Source organism: Eumetopias jubatus, unplaced genomic scaffold (assembly GCF_037043125.1).
Source record: "Eumetopias jubatus isolate StellerSeaLion01/CBP00866 unplaced genomic scaffold, mEumJub1_p1.0 scaffold_12, whole genome shotgun sequence".
Taxonomy (NCBI): Eukaryota; Metazoa; Chordata; class Mammalia; order Carnivora; family Otariidae; genus Eumetopias; species Eumetopias jubatus.
Window position 1 is genome coordinate 102,621,703 of NW_028274818.1, and position 20,721 is coordinate 102,642,423.

The 20,721-nt window shown below is 62.6% G+C and overlaps 3 protein-coding genes across 5 annotated transcripts; 2 read left to right on the forward strand and 1 right to left on the reverse strand.

Annotated features, from left to right (window-relative positions):
* The first annotated feature begins 817 nt into the window (after positions 1 to 817).
* POLR2J (RNA polymerase II subunit J) lies at positions 818 to 4,674 on the forward strand. Of its 3 annotated transcripts, none has more exons than XM_028110119.2 (4): positions 818 to 953; positions 2,035 to 2,124; positions 3,485 to 3,759; positions 4,244 to 4,674. In XM_028110119.2, exons 1-3 carry the CDS (start codon positions 901 to 903, stop codon positions 3,756 to 3,758), a joined length of 417 nt encoding a protein of 138 aa, XP_027965920.1. In that variant the 5' UTR covers positions 818 to 900; the 3' UTR covers position 3,759; positions 4,244 to 4,674. The 3 variants fall into 3 exon arrangements, with proteins under 3 accessions (XP_027965920.1, XP_027965921.1, XP_027965922.1); XM_028110120.2 differs by having other exon boundaries at positions 3,485 to 3,689; XM_028110121.2 differs by having other exon boundaries at positions 3,485 to 3,659.
* On the reverse strand, positions 4,630 to 10,779 carry LRWD1 (leucine rich repeats and WD repeat domain containing 1). The gene is made up of 15 exons (XM_088016657.1): positions 10,588 to 10,779; positions 9,821 to 10,055; positions 9,591 to 9,707; positions 8,960 to 9,100; positions 8,603 to 8,707; positions 8,215 to 8,337; positions 8,013 to 8,127; positions 7,715 to 7,824; positions 7,319 to 7,526; positions 6,795 to 6,867; positions 6,569 to 6,709; positions 5,481 to 5,572; positions 5,172 to 5,327; positions 4,980 to 5,092; positions 4,630 to 4,891 (listed from the first exon to the last, which is right to left on the reverse strand). The coding sequence occupies exons 1-15, from the start codon at positions 10,665 to 10,667 to the stop codon at positions 4,751 to 4,753; spliced, it is 1,950 nt and encodes a 649-aa protein (XP_087872783.1). The 5' UTR covers positions 10,668 to 10,779; the 3' UTR covers positions 4,630 to 4,750.
* Positions 10,780 to 10,885: 106 nt separating this feature from the next.
* On the forward strand, positions 10,886 to 17,123 carry ALKBH4 (alkB homolog 4, lysine demethylase). The gene is made up of 3 exons (XM_028109759.1): positions 10,886 to 11,027; positions 13,472 to 13,669; positions 16,173 to 17,123. The coding sequence occupies exons 1-3, from the start codon at positions 10,905 to 10,907 to the stop codon at positions 16,758 to 16,760; spliced, it is 909 nt and encodes a 302-aa protein (XP_027965560.1). The 5' UTR covers positions 10,886 to 10,904; the 3' UTR covers positions 16,761 to 17,123.
* The last annotated feature ends 3,598 nt before the right edge of the window (positions 17,124 to 20,721 follow it).

The window sequence follows — 20,721 nt, forward strand, 5'->3', positions numbered from 1 at the left end:
CCTTCTACCCCTCCCCAGTTAAAGAGCAGCCCCTTCCCACCATTTGGCCTGGAGAGTCAAGGCCAGTGTGGGTCTGGGGGCGGGGGGATATTTCCTCGCCCTAGGGCCCAAGGCCTAAGTAGGGGATGGCTCTTCCCAGGAAGTGGTGTGTAAGCTCCTGGTTTCTCAGCAGCTGTGGCTCCAGTAGCTAATGGGAGACCCAGCCCCTTGCTTCAGACAGCGCAGGTGGGGCCTTTAGAACAAACTGCAGTCCGCAAAATACCGGCCAATCCAAACGGACTCCTACACTTGGCCGTCGGAGCTCCTCTCTCCCCGCTGGGTACACCTGCCTGGCCCCCGCCCTCCCCCGCTGCCTGCCTAACAAGCCGCTCATCAGGCCACGTGCCCAGTGGGCAAGCAGGCGACAACACAGCCGGGGCTCTCCCGGCAGGCACCCTCGGCAGGGGGTTATCCGCACCGCGGCCCCAGACACCCATGAGGCTTCTCTCGCACCCCGCCGGCCCCACTGCGCCTTGGCTCCATTCTCCACTCGAGGGTCTCGCGCTGGGTGTTCCAAGGGCACATTTCCAAACAAGGATCACGGGGAGCGGGGAGAGGCCGTCGTACCACACACACAACTGCCCCCCAGCCCTGCGAGCGGGGGCCGGAGCGCGTCTACAGAGCCACAACTCCGGGCTCACGCATGCGCAGAACCACCCGCCTCCCTCCGTTCCCCGCGCCCCCGGGCTTTTCCCGCGTCTGCGCTACGTCCCCCGGGCCGCTAGGGGGCAAGCGGCCGGTCTTCACGCGGGAGAAAGCCGTAACCCGGAAGCAGCCGCTAACCCGGAAGAGGTGGTGTTGTAGGGCTCCGCTGGCGGTGGTGGCTGCTGCTGCGACTTTGGAGACTAGTGCGGCGCTAGGATGAACGCCCCTCCCGCCTTCGAGTCGTTCTTGCTCTTCGAGGGCGAGAAAAAGTAAGTGGAGCTGGCGGGGGCGGGCCGGGGGTCGCGGGCGGACCCTGGGGCTTCTCGGCCTCGTCCACTGCGGGGAGACGGAAGCAGCTTTTACTGTGTCTGCCAAACTCGAGCCAGCCCTGCCAGGCGGTGGTTGAGTGGCCCCGTTCTGCAGAGGAGGAAACTGAGGCTCAGAGAGGCTAAGGAACTGCCCCGGCACACGGGAAGTGGCGGTCTGTGTGGGAGCTAGAGTGCCTGGCGCCACAGTGCTTTCCTTCCCTCTGGGATGCGGCAGCCTTCCGGCCGCCGCCTTCATCCGCCTGCTGCAGCCAGAGGGCTGGCTCTCAGGCTCACGACCGATCCTCACTGGCCTGTGAAGACCCTTCAGGGGCTTCTTGCCTGCAGAGTGCAAGGGAATGTAGTCCCCTCCCTGGTCTCTCAGCCTGGGCCTGGCTCTCTCACTTAACGTCTCCATGTCGTTGGGCAAATGACTTAATCTGCCTGAGGCCTGCTTTCCTCCTCTGGGAAATGGGCTTCTTGCTGTATTAAATCACAGGATTTTCTCTAAGGGGAGCTTGATGAGGTAATTTACCGGAAGTGCTGAGGCCAGGGCTCAGCACGCAGCCGACCGTCTTAAACATTGGGTTTTCCTTCTTAACAGCCTGGTGTGCAGGGCTCTACGGTGTGGCCCTTGCCAGCCACTTCATCTCCCTTGGGAGCAGTGGTTGGCAGCTGGGGCCATTTTGCTCCCCAGGGGACTTTTGGACAATGTCTGCCAACACTTCTGATTGTCATAAAGGGGGTGCTGCTGGCAGGGATACTGCCCACATCCTACAATGTGCAAGACAGCCCTCTACAGAAAAGAATTATCCACCCTAAAATGTCACTGGTGCCAAGGAGCAATCCGGAGTAGGTGAGGGTCCCGCAGAATCAGGGCATAGCCACTCTGCTGCTCTGACTCAGAGAGGTCTTTATGGATGAAGAGATGGAGGAAGTCTTCCAGGAGGAGGTGGGACCTGGGCCTGCGTTGAAGGGCAGGGTTTAGACTTGGGGAAGGAGGGGAGCCCCCGTTTGCCCATCTGTTGCTTCCGCCTCTTTCTAGGATTACCATTAACAAGGACACCAAGGTACCCAATGCCTGTTTGTTCACCATCAACAAAGAAGACCACACGCTAGGAAACATCATTAAATCGTAAGTTTCACGTCAGAGGCTCTTGGGAAATGTTTAATGGGGCTCTTTGAGGCAAAGCACACATTCCGGAAGATTTCCCGAAGTCTCTCTGAGCTTCAGGAAGGTCTGGGTGCTTCCTCTGGCAATTCCCACGTTCCAGTACACTTTCTCCAAAATGACGCTGACCTGTATCTGTTCACACCACCGAATCTCTGTCCCGGCTCGTTTATCTGACGGTGGGAAGTGAACGTGCGGCAAGCCAGAGAAACGTGGGCCTGCTCGTGTGTCTGTGCTGCGGAGCAGGGAGCAGCAGTCAGGGCTGGCTGTCACCCACCCGCCCTTTGGGACGATGACCTCTGGGACACCTGGCACGCAAAGACAGATGTGCCAGAGATCGGATCTTACTAGGAGGGGAGAATGTGGGGGAGAGGCTCTGTGGTTATCCGGTGCCCCTGGTGGACGGCGGATTGTGTTTACACCAGTTTAGTCCTGACCGGGCAGGTGGTCAGCGACGTGGTTGCTGTTCTGGCCCAAGCACTTTGTCGTTTCTCTGCTCAAAACCCCGTCGGTGAAGCCAGGTCTTTCCGAGGTTTGCACGTTTGAGGCCCCAGGCAGGAGCCTTCCTGGTCTCTGGGCTGAAAGTGGGAGGTGGAGCTGGCTGTCCTCTGGCTGACTCCCCACCCCCAAGCCACCCCGGTGGTGCCCACAGGCCCTTCTGGGGCCTTGCCACTCCCCTGCTCTGGGAGCCACGTCCCCGCCTGTGCAAGGGCCATCCCTTGTGGTGCCTGCTGCTGACGGCACGCGGGGCACGGCTCGCAGACACGGGCTCCTCAGCCTTGCAGATGCCCCCCCCCCCGGCGTGGGCCCAGGGCACGGCTTGCAGACGGGGCCCCAGGTGTGTGGGCAGGAGCTGCCAGCCCGTGTTGCCCAGAGGGCTTCCGTGTCACTGGCCGCCCAGGCCCTGGGCCTTCTCCCCGTGCCCCCTTGTACTGCCACGTCAGGTGCCCGTGCTGGGCTGTGCGCTGCCTGCTGAACCTGGGCGGCCTGGGGAGGGCTCTTTGGGGCTGTTGCAGGGTCCCAGCCTTCCCCTGAGGGAAGAGTTTGCTGGAGATCCTGCTTACCAGCTGGGGTCCTCGATCCTCACAGATATTGGGGGGTGTGTGTGTGGGGGGGAAGGCGTCCCCATGAGATCTTTTTTGCAATGTTTTACTTGGAAGACTTTTTTTGGGAAATCAGGAGCAGGGAACCACCTGGGGTCAGCCCCCAGCTGTATTGGCTTCTAGGCGTCAACCCAGTGGGAAGACTCTGCTTAGAGGCCTGGTCATCCCCAAGGGTGCTGGGCTCAGCCCCTTGTGTCACACCGCCCATTTCTGTACCTCAGACAGCTGCTGAAGGACCCGCAGGTGCTGTTTGCTGGCTACAAAGTCCCCCACCCCTTGGAGCACAAGATCATCATCCGAGTGCAGACCACCCCGGACTACAGCCCACAGGAGGCCTTCACCAATGCCATCACGGACCTCATCAGCGAGCTCTCCCTGCTGGAGGAGCGCTTCCGGGTGAGGGGCCCGGCGTGCAGGGGAGCTGGGGTGCGTCTGCCCGGAGCTGCAGTGTTCTCCTGCCCACACCCCGGACAACCCCCGGGGTGGTTTTCCTGAGGTATTGGGGGGCGGGGCGAGGTGGTGACCGAGCAGCGATGCTCCCGCAGCCTTGAGCGAGCGTGGACAGAGGGGCTTATGGAGTCGAGGCTGGGGGCATGCTGTCTGCCAGCAGGGGTGGGAACCGTACTGTGGGCTCCGGGGGCTCCTGTAGCCCCTGTGGAAGCAGGGTCATATTGCCCCTTGGGACTGCTCCCCCAAGCCGCCTCTGGTAAGGCCTGGCTGCTTCAGGGTATTTGTGGGGGGGGGGGTCCACAGTTAAGGAGGACGAAAGGGGATGGTCACACCTGTCCACGCAGAGGGCCTCAGCGTCTGGCCTGGGTGTACTGGGTGTAGAGTGAGAAGGATCCATGGCTTGTCAGAGTTCGACTTGCACCTCAGGCAGACGGGGTGGGGGGTTGGGGGGCTCGGGGACATCGGGCTTGCTTTCCCAGCCTCCTCACCCTGGCCCTTCCGGCTGACTGGCTGCCACCCCCTCTGCTCAGGTGGCCATTAAAGACAAGCAAGAAGGCATCGAATAGGAGGCTGGAAGTCTTGCTTGGCTAGTTCCTACCCTGCACTGGAACCTTCTAGGAGAGCAGCTTCCCCAGCTTCGGGGACATCCTGGTGCGCCCCTTCCTGCCGGAGCTGCTGTGTCCTGGACAGAGTCTATTTTACCTTCCTGATAAAGTGCGGCAGGAAAGGGCCTGGCTGGGGGCTAAAGCCGAGGGGACTTCGCGGGGCATGGGGCTGTGCGGAGGACCGGTTTCCCGGTTACCTGGGGCCCGTCCACGCTGCAGTGTGGCCCCAGAGGACCACAGTCACTTGTAGGAGCCCCTGCTCCCAGCCTGGCCGGTCTCCGCGTAGCAGGGCCACAGACCGCGCTCCAGTCTTCTTAAACAGCGGAGAGTTTAATAAAAATATTCCCCGATAAGAACATCCTGGTCATTCACCCCAAAGCTGAATAAGTTAAGTTGGGTCCCCCCCCAGAACTCCCGCCCCTCCCGCCCCGGCTACTGTCTCTTCCAGATGGCCACGATGTTGGAGTCTGTCAGAGCCGTGAGGTACGTGAAGGTGGGGTTGGCCACCACCGTGTTCACCATGGTCTTGGTCACCATCTGGCCGAGGGCCCAGGGCTGGGGCCACTTAAGGATCTGGGAGGAGGGAGAGAGGAGGGCGGGGCTCCAGCTTCCTGCTCAGCAGTCCCCGCGGGGGGCGAGGGGCGCGCGGGGGGGCGCCTACCTGTGTCGGGGCCTGCGGCGCTGCCGGAAGCGGAGGCTGCTGCGTCAGGAGGTGCCGCACGTCGTAGACCCACACGTTGCCCTCCTCGTCCCCACACAGCACGATGCCCTCACCTGCGGGGATGCACAGCCTGAGACCGGGGGTGGGGTGGAGCCCCGCGGGGTGGGGGGGTGGGGGGGGACGGGGGCTCACCGGGACAGGTGCTCAGCGAGAAGTAGGCCAGCCGGGTGGGGGACCACTGCAGCCGGGCCAGCACCACCACCGCCAGCGTGGGCCGCTTGCCCCGGGCCCCCCACGTCTGGCTCCAGCTCCACAGGCAGATGGTGCCCAGGCCGTTCCCCTTGGAGGCTGGGGGGGGGGGGGAGAGACAGAACTGGGTGGGGGCCTCTCTCTAGACACTGCCCGGTGTGCGGTGGGGACCCCTCAGGAGCCCTGGGAGAAGCCGCCCCCAAAGGCCTTCCCGGAAGGCCAAGCTGGCCCCCCAAGCGGGGGGCTACTCACCCACCACGTCCTCGTTCACAAAGGCCAGCCCGTCCACTCTCCGCGTGGCTGCCTCCGAGCCCTCGGAGAACACGAACTCCACCTCGCACGGCCTGCGGGGCGGCAGGGGAAGCTGGCCGGCTGCCCCCCCCCCCCGCCCCCGGGGGACCCAGAGCCGCTCGCGGAGGTGTGCTGGGCACGTGCTCCGCCCCGGCTGGGAGCTGCCGCCGCGCGGGCACAGGGGTCCGGAGCAGCAGGCCTTCAGGGGCGGGTGGCACGGGGCTGCGGTGCGTTCCCAAGCCCGGGAGGGTGTGGGGTCACACACAGCGGAGGCGGGAATGGGTCGGGGGGGAAGCCCAGGGCTTCACCCCGCCGTGTGGCGTGGACCCCACACAGGCTCTCGGCCCCACAGCCGCCAGCGCCTGATGCTTTAGTTATTTGCTCCCACGTGGCAGCTGCCTCATTGCTGTCACCGACCAACCCCCCCCCCCACCCCCCCCGCCCCGGGAAAGTTCTTCCCAGGCCGTTCACGGCACTGAGGACAAAATTCAGTCTCACTCTGGTAGACGGAGCCGGTGTGTCCCCACCAGCTCGTCCGCCATGTCCTCCCGCTTCCCAGGCTCGGCCAGGCCTCGCGCGGGCCGCTGCCCCCCGTGCCAGCGCCTTCCCTCCCAGGGCCTGACTCCCTGGCTCGGCCCGTGTGGTGAACAGGAGCCCGACGACCCATCTGCCACCTGTCATGTCACCTCCTCACGGTCCCCTCATTCGCCTTCCATCACACCCGACACAATGCTCCGTGGGTTTTAACAAGGCCGTGGGCCGCATGAGGGCAGGGATGCCAGCCTTCCGGGTGGGTACAGATGAGCCTTTCCGGGGTCTCATCCCTGCCCAGGCACCATCCCCTTCCCCTGCGAGGTGAGGTGACCGCAGCTCCGAGAGCCGGCCCGGCCCAGTCCCACAGGCACGGACCTTTCCCTGGGAGACTAGTGGAGGTGGGGACGGGCTGGCCCCGTGAAGGGGCCCCATGAAGACAGCTGCTGGCGGCCCAGAACGGGCCGTGGCTTGGGCACCACTGCAGGGGGTCAGGCACCTGGCCCGGCCGGCCTCACCTCCTCCTCGGGGGCTGGTCCAGCCGCACGTCCCAGCAGCAGCAGCCGCCCTCGCAGCCTGCCAGCAGGTAGGCATCCGGGCAGGAAGCCACAGGGCAGAGGCGCAGGGGGATGGACGTGGTATCCAGGGTGAGCAGCTGGCTGCCGGTGGGGGAGGAGCGCGTGAGGCCACCGACCCGGCTGTCCGCCTGCTCTAGCGAGCCCCCCCCCCGCCCCACAGCCTCACCTGGCCTGGAAGTCGTAATCGTGGTTGGGCACCCCGAGGTCCCACAGGATGATCCGCTTGTCATAGGAGGCCGCTGAGGAGCGGACGGGAAGGGAAGAGGTGGCTCTGAAGAGGCCCTACTTGCCCCAGCAGGCTCCATCCCAGGCTGAGACCGTGGTCACAAGGCCTGGCCCCTGGGAGGCGGGCAGGGCCGCAGCTGGGAGACAAGACTCAGGGCCGCCAGTCTCTACCTCCCTCTGCGCTACCACGCCCCGCGCCAGGCGGCCCTCCTTTCGCAGGCCTCTGCTCACACATCCCTTCTCGGGCTTACCACACTTCAGTGGGGGGGGGGGGGCGGGCAGGGGTACCCAACCGGGTCACAGAGCGGCCCAGCTGCCCAGCCTCAAAGCCACAGAGCGGGTCAGGGGGAAAAGGCACGATCTGAAGCCCTGTCAGTCGTTCACAAAGCCACGCTGCTTCTACCCCGGCCAGAGCAGACCCCAGCGGCCCGGACTGCAGGACAGGGGTGTGGGAGAGGCTCTTACTGAACAGGTGGGTCTCGTGGGTGGGGCTGAAGCAGAGGGTGGCAATGGCCTTCTTGTGGGCCCGGATGACCCCGCAGCAGAAGCCAGCTCGCACGTGCAGCAGGCGGACCAGGCCCCGTAGGCCTGCAGCCGCCAGCACGCTCCAGCGCTTCTTGTGGCCGGCCTGCGTCACCACGGTCAGGGCTGTCCAGGCCACCGAGAAGAACTCCTGTGGGCGCGGGGGTACGGGCGTCACTAAGGAGCAGAGCCATGCATGGGTGCGGGCATCACTAAGGGGCAGGGCTACACGTGCGCACGCCCTGCAGCTCAAGCTGGTGGAAGTGAGGCCCAGCAGGACCGGGTCAGCCCCTCCCCCGCCCCCCACCAGCGCCGCAGGAGCAGGCCCCGGGCCCTCACCTCGCCAGGTGCCTTGTACTTGTGCAGCACGATGCCCGTCTGGCAGTCTATCACGCACACGGCCTCCCCACCACACGTGGCCACTGTCTGGGAGGTGGCCCCCGCGCGCCCTGTTTGGAGGGGTCAGCCTCAGTAAACACGTTCTCCATGAAGTCCGCCCCTGCAGCGCCTCTGTCCTGGCCCTGATGACGCTTCAGAGGCTGTCTCTCCCAGGCCCCCCATCCGTGGAGGCGGCCCCCTCCAGGTAGCATTCCCTGGGGCTCTCGCCCTGGCCCTGCCTGCCCCACCAAGACTGTACCCTCCTCCCAGGCCGGCTCAAAAGCGCAGGCCCAGAGCTGGGTGTCCAGGTCCCGAGGGCTGTTGTTCTTGCTGTGACACTGCAGGAAATGCAGGGGCTCCAGGTCTGGGGCGGGCTGTGGGGGCAGACGGGGGGGGGGGCGGTCACAGCTGCCCCAGCCCGTGCTCCCTGCCAGCTAATCCCTGCCCCCTTGTGAGCTTACCTGGCCGCCATCAGAGTCCTGGGGGCTGCCCTCCACGTGGGCCAACGAGGAGGTGCACACCCGCTTGTTGGGAGACAGGTTGAGTGAGATGTCATCTGGCCGTTTCTTGGCCACGGGCCTGGCCTGTGGAGGGGGTCGGGGCTGGGCTGAGGGTCCGGGGCTTGCTTCCTCGGCATCACAGGCTGGCCCGCACCCTCCCATGGGGGCAGAAAGCAAGGGTTGGCCCAGGGTCAGCGTGAACCAGCTCAGGCATCAGGGGCCGTCTCCTGGGCTCATTTCCAGGACCCCCCGACTTCCCCCCGCAATCCCCTTTCTCTACAGTCTCCCGAGGCAGGAAGGGCCAAGACAGGCCTTTGGAGCCTTGCGAGCTGCGTGGTACCACACTCACCCTGGGTTCCTGGGCAGCTGCGGCTTTTGGAGGCCTCTCCGGGACGTCTGCCTCATGCACCTGGGGCCCACCAGAGGCCACCAGCTCCTCAGAGATCATCCGCACCTACGCGGGGCCAGGACATTGGGGAACCAGGCACAAGTCCTGGGGCTCCCAGCCCCTCCCCCAAATGCCGGGGCAGAGGGAACCTGTGCTTCCTGAGGTGGGAAAGGGCCTTTCCAACCAATAAGTCTGCCTTCCCCGACCCACCGAACTCCACCACCCCTCATGGCCAGAGGCCTAACTCTTAGGGCAGCTGAAGGCATGGGAGCCATGGAGGAGCTGGGAGAACGGACTCCCAGCAGGATGAGGTCATACTCGCCACTGGGTGAACTCGCTGAGGGACTCAGGCCCATAGCGGACGTCCCTGACAGCAGACTTCACAAAATCCGCCTGGGCCTTCTCTGCCTCCTCCTCTGGGCTCACTGCAGCCTTGAACTTCTCCCAGTGAGCTGTGACCTGGAACAAGAGGAACCAGATTCAAGCCCAGGCCACCCCAGATCCCCTGGACCCTCCGTGGCGCCCCTGCCTCCAATCTTACGGCCACAGGAGTCTCCACTTCACCACCTCCAGAAAGCCTCCCTGAACCACGGCCTCAGAGGCAGTGTGTGCAAACCTCAGTGCGTGCACGCGCGGGCGCACACACACGCTCGCTCGCACGCGCTCGAGCAACAGCCCGGAAGAGGAGCGGGCCCAGGGTAGTTACTGTGAAAGTGCCCCGGCCTCCCTGGCCGGGCCCAGCCTGCACCCAGAGAGCATGACCTCTATGAACAAGAGGCCAAGCACCACAGCCAGGCTCAGAGAAACACGTCAGGCTAGGAGATAAGTGCCGCTCAGTGTCAGGGCAGAGAGCCCCCGGAACCCCCACTCAGGGTCTTCCAAACGTCCATTTGGTCGCTCGCTCCTCAAGGCCCCCAAGTGCTCCAGAGACCCGGGCCGGCCCCCTTACCCGGCTGGTCAGCTCCCGGTTTAGGTTCTCCACCTGAGAGGATGTGGAGGAAGCATCCTTGCCATTAACCTTCCGGAGCTTGGGCAGGAGAAAGGAGATTTTCAGGTTGTCACTGACCTGGGGGATGAGGGAGAGTGGCTCAATGTCACCCCAACTTGTGGCTCAGCCCCACAGACTGCTGGCCCTGGGTCTGGGGCAGGTGCCCCCCCATCCCCCCCCCCGCAACTTACAGTCAGGAAGGGGTTGCCCTCCAGGCTGAGCTCCTCGAGCTGCGGGAACTGGCACAAGGCAGTAACGTCCCCCAGCTGGTTGTTGGCGCAGCGGAGGATGCGCAGGTGGGACAGGCCCAGGTTGGCGGGCAGTGTCTCCAGCTGGTTGTTGGAGAGGTCCAGCTCTTGCAGCTGCGTCAGGCGGCTCAGGAGCTTGGGGTCCAAGTGCTCTGAGAGCAGCTTCAGCCCGGACAAGCTGGGTGGGGGCAGACAGGGAGGGCTCAGGGGGGCGGGCAGGCCCTCACACCTGGGGCAGTCCTGGGTGCCTGCGAAGGCTCTTTCAGCAGAGGTTCTCCACAAGACACGCACAACCTTTACTTTTTAAAATCTTGTAACTACTTTACAACTGCCTACAGGGGCTCCTCCGGAACGCTTTCCCCGATCCTCTAAGAGAGCTCCTCTGTGCTGCCCAGGGCCTCAGGAACTAGCTCAACAGGCTGCTCAATACCCTTTCTGCAGGACTGTCTCGCCCCCCCGCCCCCCAGCCCGGGCCCCTGCAAGGGAGAGGCCACTCGGGGCCCGGCCCGCCCATCTCACAACGGGCGCCCAGCGTTTGGTTCGAGTGATCCGAGGCTCCGCCTAACCAACAGGGCGATAAGGGCGCCGGGCAGGGAGTGGGTAAGGGTCCCAGCCTTACTTCCCGACCGGCCGGCGACCCAAGCCCGGGTAGCGGGCTGTGTGGCCGCGACCCCGCGGACCCCCGTCGTCCCCCCAGGCCCGCCTCTTACTCCAGGCTCCGGATCTTCCCCAGCCGGTCGCTCTTGGGACGCCCTCGCTGCATGAGCAGCCGCGCCGAGAGGGGGCCCATGGCGACCAGGCGCGGCCCGCGCTGGCCGGTTGGCGGCACCGGCGTCCGGCCGAGTCCGGGCTTCCTGGAGCCCGACGCTCCGCGGCCGGCGGAACTCTGGAGGCGGCGCCGCGCAAGCCAGTAGCTGGCGACGACCGGAAGGAAGCGAGCCCGCGGACCTCGTGCCCCGCGGGCGGACTACAACTCCCAGCTGCCCCCGCGGCTCCGCGCCTGCGCCCTGGTCGCCAGGACGCGGCGATGGCGGCTGCGGCGGTGGCGGCCCCCGAGGTCCTCCGGGAATGCGGCTGCAAGGGCATCCGGACCTGTCTGATCTGCGAGCGGCAGCGCGGAGGTGACCCGCCCTGGCAGCACCCCCCGCAGGTGAGGGCTGGGGGGAGGGGCCGTGCCACAGCTCCCTTCTTCATATGGGGAAACTGAGGCCCAGACTGGCTACGAAGACGGGCCCCGGATCAACCCGTGTCAGGGGCCCTCGCTCTGGGGGCGTTGCAGGATGAGATGAGCGCTTTGAGGGGTGGGCTTGGAGTGGATGCCATCCGACCACAACTCCCCTTTGAGCCTTAGGGAGAGTGTGACAGCAAGCCTCCACGTAGGGGTCCCCCCACCCCCCCAACCCCGCCTCTTGGGGCTACGAGCTTCACGGAGTGGGGAGACGACCCGGAAAGAGAAGAGAATGCCGAAAACCGGGCAGGGCAAAGTGCCCTAGACACCGTAGAGCAGAAGTGGTCAAGGAGGAAATTAATTCCAATTAATTAAGGAAAAAGGGCTCAGAGCCTTTGAGGGGGGGCAAGGGCGTTTCCGCCGGAGGACTGCTTGGGTGCAGGCCTGGGGCAGGTGCGTGCGCTTGGGAGGAGCCTGACGCTTCAGGGGCCGTCGGCGCCGACCACAGAGGGCACTGTGTGTGGTGGCTGGGTAGGCTGGACTTGTCCTGAGGACCACGAAGAGCTGCTCAGGGTTTTAAAGGAAGTTACGGGTGAGTTTTAGAAAGATCCCGGGAGGGGGAGAGGCAGATAGGAAGGTATGGAGTCTGGGAAGCCAGTGCAGAAACTCTCACGGCATCCCTGGTAAAAGTGGAAAACGATCTAGTGATTTCTGAGCAAACTAAAAGTAGAATTCCTGTGTGATCTAGCAGTTCTGGGTATATACCCAGAAGAATGGAAAGCAGGCCCTTGAAGAGATATTTGTACGCCCACGTTCCATAGTAGCTACAATGTGGAAGCAATTTAGATGTCCAGCAGTGGACGAGCGGGTAAACAAACGTGGCCTACTGTGTCCGATGAAATGTTATGTGCCTTAAAAAGGAAGGGCGTTTTGACACCTGCTGTGACAAGAATGGATCCTGAGGTCATTACGCTGAGTGAAATGTCAGTCACGAGAGGATAAATCTTGCAGGATTCCGCTTCCACGAGGCCCGGAGAGGAATCAAATTCATAGAGTCAGAAAGTAGAATGGTGGGTTCCTGGGGCTTGGGGAAAACAACGAAGAGTTGTTGTTTAGAGTCCAGAGTTTTAGAAAGGTGGGGACGGGTGCAGGACAATGTGACCGTATTTGACGTTGACCTGTTCACTTAAAGATGGTGATGATGGCAAATTTTACGTCCTATATGTTTTTGCCGCAAGTAAAACCTGAGATGTGCCAAAAGTCTGAACTCGGTGTGGGCATAGCACCTGCCCGACTTGCTGGCTATGGGATGAGCAGAAGGTACAGGATGACTCCCTGATTTTAATGTGTTCCGTGGGAGGTGCCAGAAGACAGAGGACACGATGGTTCACAGACGGGCTGGGCAGCAGTGGCCATGAAATGTAAAGGCGGCGAGGAAGCAGAATTAAGTGGACAGGGCGGACCTCAGACTGCCATGCAGCTGGGACAAAGTCATGGCCACCCCAGCTGGGAGCTCCGGAGCGGACTGACAGAATAGAGGAGTCCCGTGTCGGGTAGAAAAGGCCAGGCCTGCGCTGAGTCATTGGCTGGGGGCTGCCTGGTACCAGGACGGCCCCTGCCCGAAACCTGAGGCAGCGGGAGGTTGTCGGCTGGGCACTTCTCGAGGATGACTGGCAAGTTCTCTCCTCTTTTGAAGGGAAATTCAGGCGGTGCCTCTGCAGCCACAGAGGAGGGCAGGGCCCAGAGTCACCCCCACTTCAGAGACTCCCCTCTGGCTGCCTAGCATGCTCGCCTTCTGGACAGCCCCGGGGTCCTCTCCTTTAGTCCTGCCCCCCCGCGGCCGGGGAGGCCAGAAGACACCCCACAGCAACACTAGCACAGCGTGGACTCGCAGGCAGCCCCCGGCTGTGCAGCCTCAGGCTAGTTCCTTAACTTTGCACAGCCCGGATCACCTCATCTTTAAAAGAGAGAACAGAGGGGCGCCTGGGTGGCTCAGATGGTTAAGCGTCTGCCTTCGGCTCAGGTCATGATCCCGGGGTCCTGGGATCGAGCCCCGCATCGGGCTCCCTGCTCCGCGGGAAGCCTGCTTTTCCCTCTCCCACTCCCCCTGCTTGTGTTCCCTCTCTCGCTGTCTCTCTCTCTGTCAAATAAGTAAATAAAATCTTTAAAAAAATAAATAAATAAAAGAGACAACAGAGAGTAGGTACGTGGACGCTCTTCCCACTTAAGATGAGGAAAGTGAGGAAGGACCGGGCACAGGGCCCTTCCCGGGAGGCAGCCCCAGGCAGGGAGGGGTTCTGCCTCCCTCTGGACTCCAGCTGCTTTCCAGAGTGGCTTCGGGGGCAGGCGAGCCAGTCCCTAGAAGGCACACACGCGGCGTGAGGCAGGGCGTCAGTGGCTCCAGGCCCCCCATCTTTCTTTCGCAGAAAACGCACCGTTTCATTTACTACTCTGACACTGGCTGGGCCGTGGGGGCCGAGGAGTCTGACTTTGAAGGCTGGGCCTTCCCCTTCCCTGGTGTGACGCTGATAGAGGATTTTGTGACCCGGGAGGAGGAAGCCGAGATGGTGCAGCTGATGGACCGGGAGCCTTGGAAGCTCTCCCAGTCTGGACGGAGGAAGCAGGTAGGCTCGGCCCCCAGCTGGGGAGGAGGGGAGGGCCGGGCTAGCCGGTCAGAGGGGAGTCACCCTGCCTGGCCCCTCCAGACTCCTTGCCCTGCGCCCCTTTGCTCACATCCCTCCCGGCGCCTCTCTCAGCAGCCACAGCCCCCAGGGCCGTTAAGGGGGCGAGCTCCCCCGACCCTGGGACTTGGGCAGCCAGGGGAGCGGTGTGTGGTGTGTGGAGGAGGCCTGCCTGTGCCCTGGCCTGCGCCACTTCTCCACCAGACACACCAGACACGGTGAGGCGGGGCCATATGACAGGCTGATGCTCAGCTCCGAGGGTTTCTAGAAGGCTGCCAGTCGCCTTCCCACTGAAGTTCTCTCCCCATCAGTTTCGAGGCACTCGGGCCCCCAAGTCCTGGACCTCCGCTTTGTCGGGGATCGCAGCCCCTCTTCCCTGCAGCACTGTCCACCATCGGCCGCCTTCTGTCCTTCCCTCCCCCCACAGTGACTTCAGTGCCTCGCTGGTCATTACAGCACGTCCTCTGGTGCCCCTCACTGCCCTGCTCCTTCTGCTAAACCCCAGCCCCAATCAGTCCGGCTCCTCACGCTTCTCCGAGAAAGCCGTGCCCTTCTCTCCAAGGCCCCCCCCCACTCCCCTCTGTCCTCGACGTCAGTTTTACCTCAACTGGAGCTTTCCCCCCAGACTGCCCGTAAGCCCCGCCTCTCACCTCTGCAGCCGGCTCCTCCGAAGAGTTGTTCATTCTGTCTCCAGTGCCTCTCCTCCCGCTTCGCGCATTCAGCTCCTGCTTCGCGCATTCACACACTGGCCATGTCCATCCTGGCGTCCGCACCCCTACCCAGCGGCCCCTGTCAGGGGCAGCCCTCGGGCCTCTCCGTTTCCAGACTCTCCCTTGCTGGTCTCCATGAGTCCCAGCTCTGACACCGTGCTTGCGTTTGCGACTCCCACGTTCATGGCTCCAGCCGGCTTCCCAGATCTGTCAGACCCTCACTGAGTCTTGGCCCATCCCGGCACCCCTGCGGTGTCCCCGTCTTGGCAGATTCCATCTTCCATCTGCCGGGCCGGAAACCATGCAGCTCTCCAGACTCCTCTCTCTCTCATTGGTCCTCCCTGCCTGCTTTCTTCCTTCAAAACATGCCCGGAATCTGAGAACACAGCACCCCGCACCCCCACTGCCCCACCTAGGTCCCAGCCCCCAGTTCTGCCGCTGGGATTCCTTCTGGAGCTTCCTGTGGCCCCCACCCCTGTTCTGTCAGTTGGCCCTGGAGAGGACCCCTCCTCAGATGGACTCGCTGCTCTGCTAGGCCTCCCGTCCCAACCTTTGCTTCCCCTCCTGCTCTTCAGTGGCCCTGTGAGCCCTCTCTGCTCCCGAGACACTGCAGGTCCCACGCCCCTCTGTGCGCTGCACCCCCAGCCTCCTCCCTCTCCTGCCGCTGCCGGGGCTGGGGGCGGCGGGGCAGGTGCAGCCACGCTGAGGACATGCCGAAGCTGGAAGGAGAAAGACGTTTGCACCAGATAGTGCCACCCTCCACTGGGGGGGGCCGAGGGGGCAGGAGTTGCTGGATGAATGCTTATCCCTTGGGCCACAAGTCTGAGGGCTATTCTGGGAGTCTCCCTAACGATTGTTTTTTTAGTTAGAATCCACATACCGTAAAATTCGCTCATTTAACATGTACAGTTTTGCTATATTGAGAACATGCGACCCTCTCCACTGCCTGCTTCTGGAACAGGCCCATCACCCCAAAGGGGACCTGTCCCCAGGAGCAGTCGCTCCCCATTCTCCCGTCCCCTGGCAACCACTAATCCACCTTCCATCTCTGGATTTGCCTGTTCCGGACATTTCACGTAAATGGGATTATAGAACATGTGGCCCTTCGTGTGGGCTTGTTCCCCTGACACAGCATTGTCAGTGCCGCATGGCATTTGTGGCCGGATGGTACTCCGTCGTACGGACCTGCCACTGCCGCTTCATCCATCTGTCCCATCACGGACACTAGCCTGTTCCCGCTTTTCGGCTGCTGTGCCCTGGTGCTGCTGTGAACACCTGCAGGCACGTGTCTGCATGGCCGTGTTTCCAGTCCTGGGCGTGTAGCCGGGAGCGGAACTTCTCCGTCACGGTTCTGAACCCCAGGGATCCCCAGCGCCGACCACGTGAGGAGGCTGCCTTGGGCTGGCCCTCCCTCCCTCCTGGCTCCTTCTTCCCGCATCCCGACCCTGTCTCCCTTTCTCTCTGCGTTCAGGGGCACATGAGCGAAGACATCCCACCCGCCCCAGCACATCATACCCCCTTTCCTGCTTTATTTCTTCTCTCGGCGTTTCCCAGCATCTGAGCGTTTGCTGTTTGTTGTTGGGGCCGGCCTCCTGCTGGAGAGCCAGATCCTGATCCAGAGTCAGGCGTTTTTGCTTGTCTTGGTCGCCACGATCAGATTCTTCACACCTGGCCTGTGATAGCCATTCCTATAAACTCAGACCCTTCTCCACTTCCCCTTTGTCCTCACCCTTCAGGACTACGGCCCCAAAGTCAACTTTCGGAAACAAAAGCTCAAGACCACTGGCTTCAGAGGCCTCCCCAGCTTCAGCCGGGAGGTGGTGCGGAGAATGGGGCTGTACCCCATCCTGGAGGACTTCCGGCCCGTGGAGCAGTGTAACCTGGACTACTGCCCTGAGCGGGGCTCGGCCATCGACCCCCACCTGGACGACGCCTGGCTGTGGGGGGAGCGGCTGGTGAGCCTCAACCTCCTGTCCCCGACTGTGCTGTCCATGTCCCGGGAGGCGCCCGGCAGCCTCCTGCTCTGTCTGGCCCCTTCCGGCTTCCCGGAGGCCTTGGTGGAAGGGGTGATGGCCCCCAGCAGGTCCGTCCTGTGCCAGGAGGTGGAGGTGGCCGTCCCCCTGCCCCGCCGCTCGCTGCTCGTGCTCACGGGAGCCGCGCGGCACCAGTGGAAGCACGCTGTCCACCGCAGACACATTGAGGCTCGCCGCGTCTGTGCCACCTTCAGGGAGCTGTCGGCCGAGTTCTGTCCCGGCGGGAGGCAGCAAGAACTGGGGCAGGAACTCCTGCAGATCTCTCTCTCCTTTCAAGGGAGACCTATGTGAGCCACCTCCCCGGGGACAGGCGCTGCTGCCACGCCTGGCCAGGGCGCCGGCTCCAGGCTTGACTGTTGCCAGCACTTGAGGCCGGGAAGCCCGGCACAGGGGGCTTTCTCCCCAGCTTGTTAGCTTTTAAGAGAAGACTGCTCAGCATCCTGACACGACAACAGTGTGGGCCCTGCCTGGGGGCCAGTTGTGATGGGAATGTGCCTCAGGTCGGTCCTGTCTGGCCTGCCCCGCGGCCACCCGTGTGGCTGGCTTGTCACAGTTGGAGGGCAGTGGGATCATTTGAGCTTAAACATGTCGGTACCACCTAAAACCGTTTTCTCCTTTACCCCTTTCTCTTAATGAAGTTCCCTGATAACCCTATTCTCCAGTCCTTTCATTTGGGAAGTGAGTTGGAGAGCAGAATTGACAGAAGATTTGAAGTTATTATTTCAGCCTTCAGAGCTGGTGACCGTCTCTGCGTCCGGCTCTGCCTGGGTCAGGCTTGACCCCCGGGGGGTATGGGGGGCAGTGAGGACAGGGGAATCTCCGGAGAGTCTGGTGTCACCTCCCTCCCTGGCCCATGCTGTGAAAAAGTAGGGGGACTTCTGACACTGGTGCTGTATGGGGTGCTCACCTGGATGGCGGCCAGCCCTCTGCGCATAAGACCAAATATGCTCACCAGCCACATGCTCAGCGCCAAACCTTTGGACCAGGGCCCCATCAGAGCCCAGAAACGTTCATGGTCCGCACTGGTCTTCAGTCATTCTAGAACCTTCTGTGAGCTGTCAGGTTGTGGGGGGGCAGTCACTGGCGGTGCACCATGTGCTGTCTCTGAAGTGGCATCACTCTGGAGACCCATGGAGAGGCCGCTGGGTTTCTAGTGGCTGAATTGAGCCCAGCTGCACAGCAGGTGGCTCCCTGAGTCAGCTCACTTGGAGCAGGAGGGTGGAGGACGGCTTCCTCTCACGGTTGTGACCCTCACGGCCCCTGCTCTCGGTCCCTCCCTGGAGCTCCAGCCAGTCCTGCTGCATGTGAACAGCTTAGTGGGCTTGCAAGCCTGGTGGTCTGCTCCACGGGGGCCTGTGGGAGCCTCTGCCCTGACGGGCTGGGCCTTAGAGCATCCCTGTGTGTGGAGCCCACAGGATGCTCTGCTAACACGTCCATGTGGGAAACTCTGCACACCCAGACCTGTAGGGGAGAGCCACTCAGCAAAGAAGCCTGTTGCCCCCAGAATCACCCAGTGCTTGCCAGACATTTGACAGTGGGCCCTTCCTACAGCCCCGCAGAGTGCCCCTCGGGACACACTCCATGCCATGGTCCATACGGCCCCCGGAGCACACCTCGGGACATGCTGCATCACGGCCAAGTTGGTGACCCTAAGTTGGGTTTGTCCTTGCAGCTACAACATGAAGACCATCAGGTTCAGTGTGCCCACCTCTGCATCCGCTGCTCGTGTCACCAACCGGGATGGGGCTGGGAGAGGGCCAGGCTGGGGGGCTCAGCCACTGACTGAGGGGTATGATGGCTGCTCAACCCAGTATTTGAGGTGGCCGTTACTGCGTTTGCATGCTCTGCGTCAACACCAGACGTACACTGTGCGGACCGTTCTGTCCCGATGCTCTGGCGGCCTCCGACTACGACGAGTGATGGGTGTTACGAGAATGTACTAACACGGAAGCCTCCACTCTGAGGCTGGCTTCCTGCACCATCCTCTTAGAGTCAGGGAGAGCGCAGCCAGTGGCCTGTCCTGCTTTGAAAGATGTTAAGGAAACTCAGGCCCATTTATTTGTTTGGACCTGGAGGCAGGGAGGCCCAGGCTGGTCCCAACAGGCAGGAGGATGTGGAGCTCAGTCTGAGAAGCATCCTCTGGGTTATTCCTGTTGAGATGCATGTGGAACCTGTCTATACTGTGTCCCCAGTAACCATGGGGCGGGGGGGCGGCGCACACATCAGGGCTGGAAAGGGGTCAGCAGGTTCTAAATGGGCCTAGCAAGGAATCTCGGCTCAGTCCTGTGCCCCTCACCCTATGGCCCCCACCCAGGCTTCTGTGGACCCTACCTCTCCACCTTCTGGTGGCATGTGAGTCACGACTGAGGCTTCTGTGAGTTGGCTGCACTCACTGGGGGATGGTCCATGCAGTAGGCTTGCTGGACCTGGGCTTTGTGCAGAACTCAGCCCTCCTTTACACCCAGGGGCCTGGGAAGTCCTCCTCCCTGGCTGCAGAGGCAGGTGGGCCCCTGCTGGATTGGCAGAACTTGTCCATGTTTGCACACCTGACTCCTAGGAGCCTCTAGGTTGAAGTGCCTGCAAGTAAAAAATAATAGAAGGCAGACTATCCTTTCCTAGACAGGGGCCTCAGTGGGTCACAGTTACAAAACAGAATGTCTGGGAGCTTCTGGTGAGTGTCACTAGGATGTGGGAGGGATTCCCTGTCCTAACCCCAGAGCCACAGGTACCTGGGATGGAGAAGGCGCCACCGAAGGACCAGAGCTTCGGTGGCTCCTCACCTGGAGGGTATGGATGGGGACCTTCAAGCTGGCCCTGGTCAGATGGGCTCTGTTGGAGCTCAGCCACCCGCGGGGCTGTCCCTTGCTGTGTTTCTGGAAAGGGGGAGCCCCGCTGGGGAAGGGAAGGGAGGCAGCAGGCAGAGACGGCCAGTTCTCTTGGGGCCCCGCCTGGAGGGAGCCTCCCAGCATGTCTGGGTCTGAGCACTCTGCCTGCCCATTCCAGAGGAGTCACCCCCTCGCCTGGGAAGCCTGTTAAGACACGAGGCCCGTGACCAGCAATTCAGAAGAGGCAGGAGGGACTTCAGGAGAAGCAGTCTGCCCTCCGGGAGGCAGCAAACACCCGGGGAAGCGCCAGGGGCTCCCGCCCGTCACCTCCGGCCACCCTGTCACCTCTGGCCACCGTGCTCCGCCAAGAGCAGAGAGGGCGCGCCACGGATTTACTTGTTTATTCAGTTCAATCCCGAGCAACTGTTTGAAAAACCCACACACAGGACAGGTGTTGCATTCACCATCTGTGATCTCCGGTGTCACGCACAATGGAGTTAATCAGTGCGCGACAGCCCTGATGCACTCAGATTCACGCCTCACAAGACTTTCCTAGAAGACACCAGAATACACTCTGCCCTTGCAGTTTCTAAAATAGAATCACTTGAGTTCTGCAACTTCTGGCCAGGTACTAAATGGAGACCGTGCTCCACTTTGGAAAGCGCCTCGGCGTATCTGCGGGCGCTCGGGTCGTGAGCACCGGGAAGGCCCTGCTCAGAGGAAACTAGAGCGAGCCCTTGCTGGCTCTGGGCAGCGGGCGCGGAGGCTCACCCAGAGCGGCCGGGGCGCCAGGAACACTTCACAGCCAGGTTAAACCTCCAGAAACTGCCTTTCCAGTTCGGCAGCTGCCCTCCCCCTCCCCCACCCTCCCTGCTGAGTTGTGTCTGCAGCTCCAAATAGCAGCCACTCCTCCTTCTCCCCCAAAGCCCTGGGGCTGCCCTGAGACTCCCCACCGGGCCACCCATCCCCAGACCCATGGTCCTCTCTGTTCCACAGAAATTCCGCTTGTCCCATGCCTCTGGGAGCTGGGAGAAGACTCTAGATGAAAGAGACCAAGAATTCTTCAATCAGCCTTAAGAACACGGGATGTGGTGTCTTTGCTACCCACGTGGCACTGTCACGAGTCACCCAGCGGCCAGTCCGAGGCGGAGCAGACATTAACAACTGGCCCCCTGCCGGCGCTGGGGGGCGCTTTCCAGTCCAGGGGGGCTTGGCACGTCTGGCGCACTTGGGGCAGGGGCACCAGATGGCATGGGGAAGTGAGGCCAGCACAGCCCCTCTCCGAAGCCTCAGGCGGGAGGAAGGGCCTGCTGTCCACTCCCAGCTGTGGGGAGGAGCCAGCCCGTCCCATCCCCGCCAGGACACGGAGTGGCCGTCTTTCAGTGACACTGACACAAAGCAAATACATACAAAGCCAGACAAGCCTT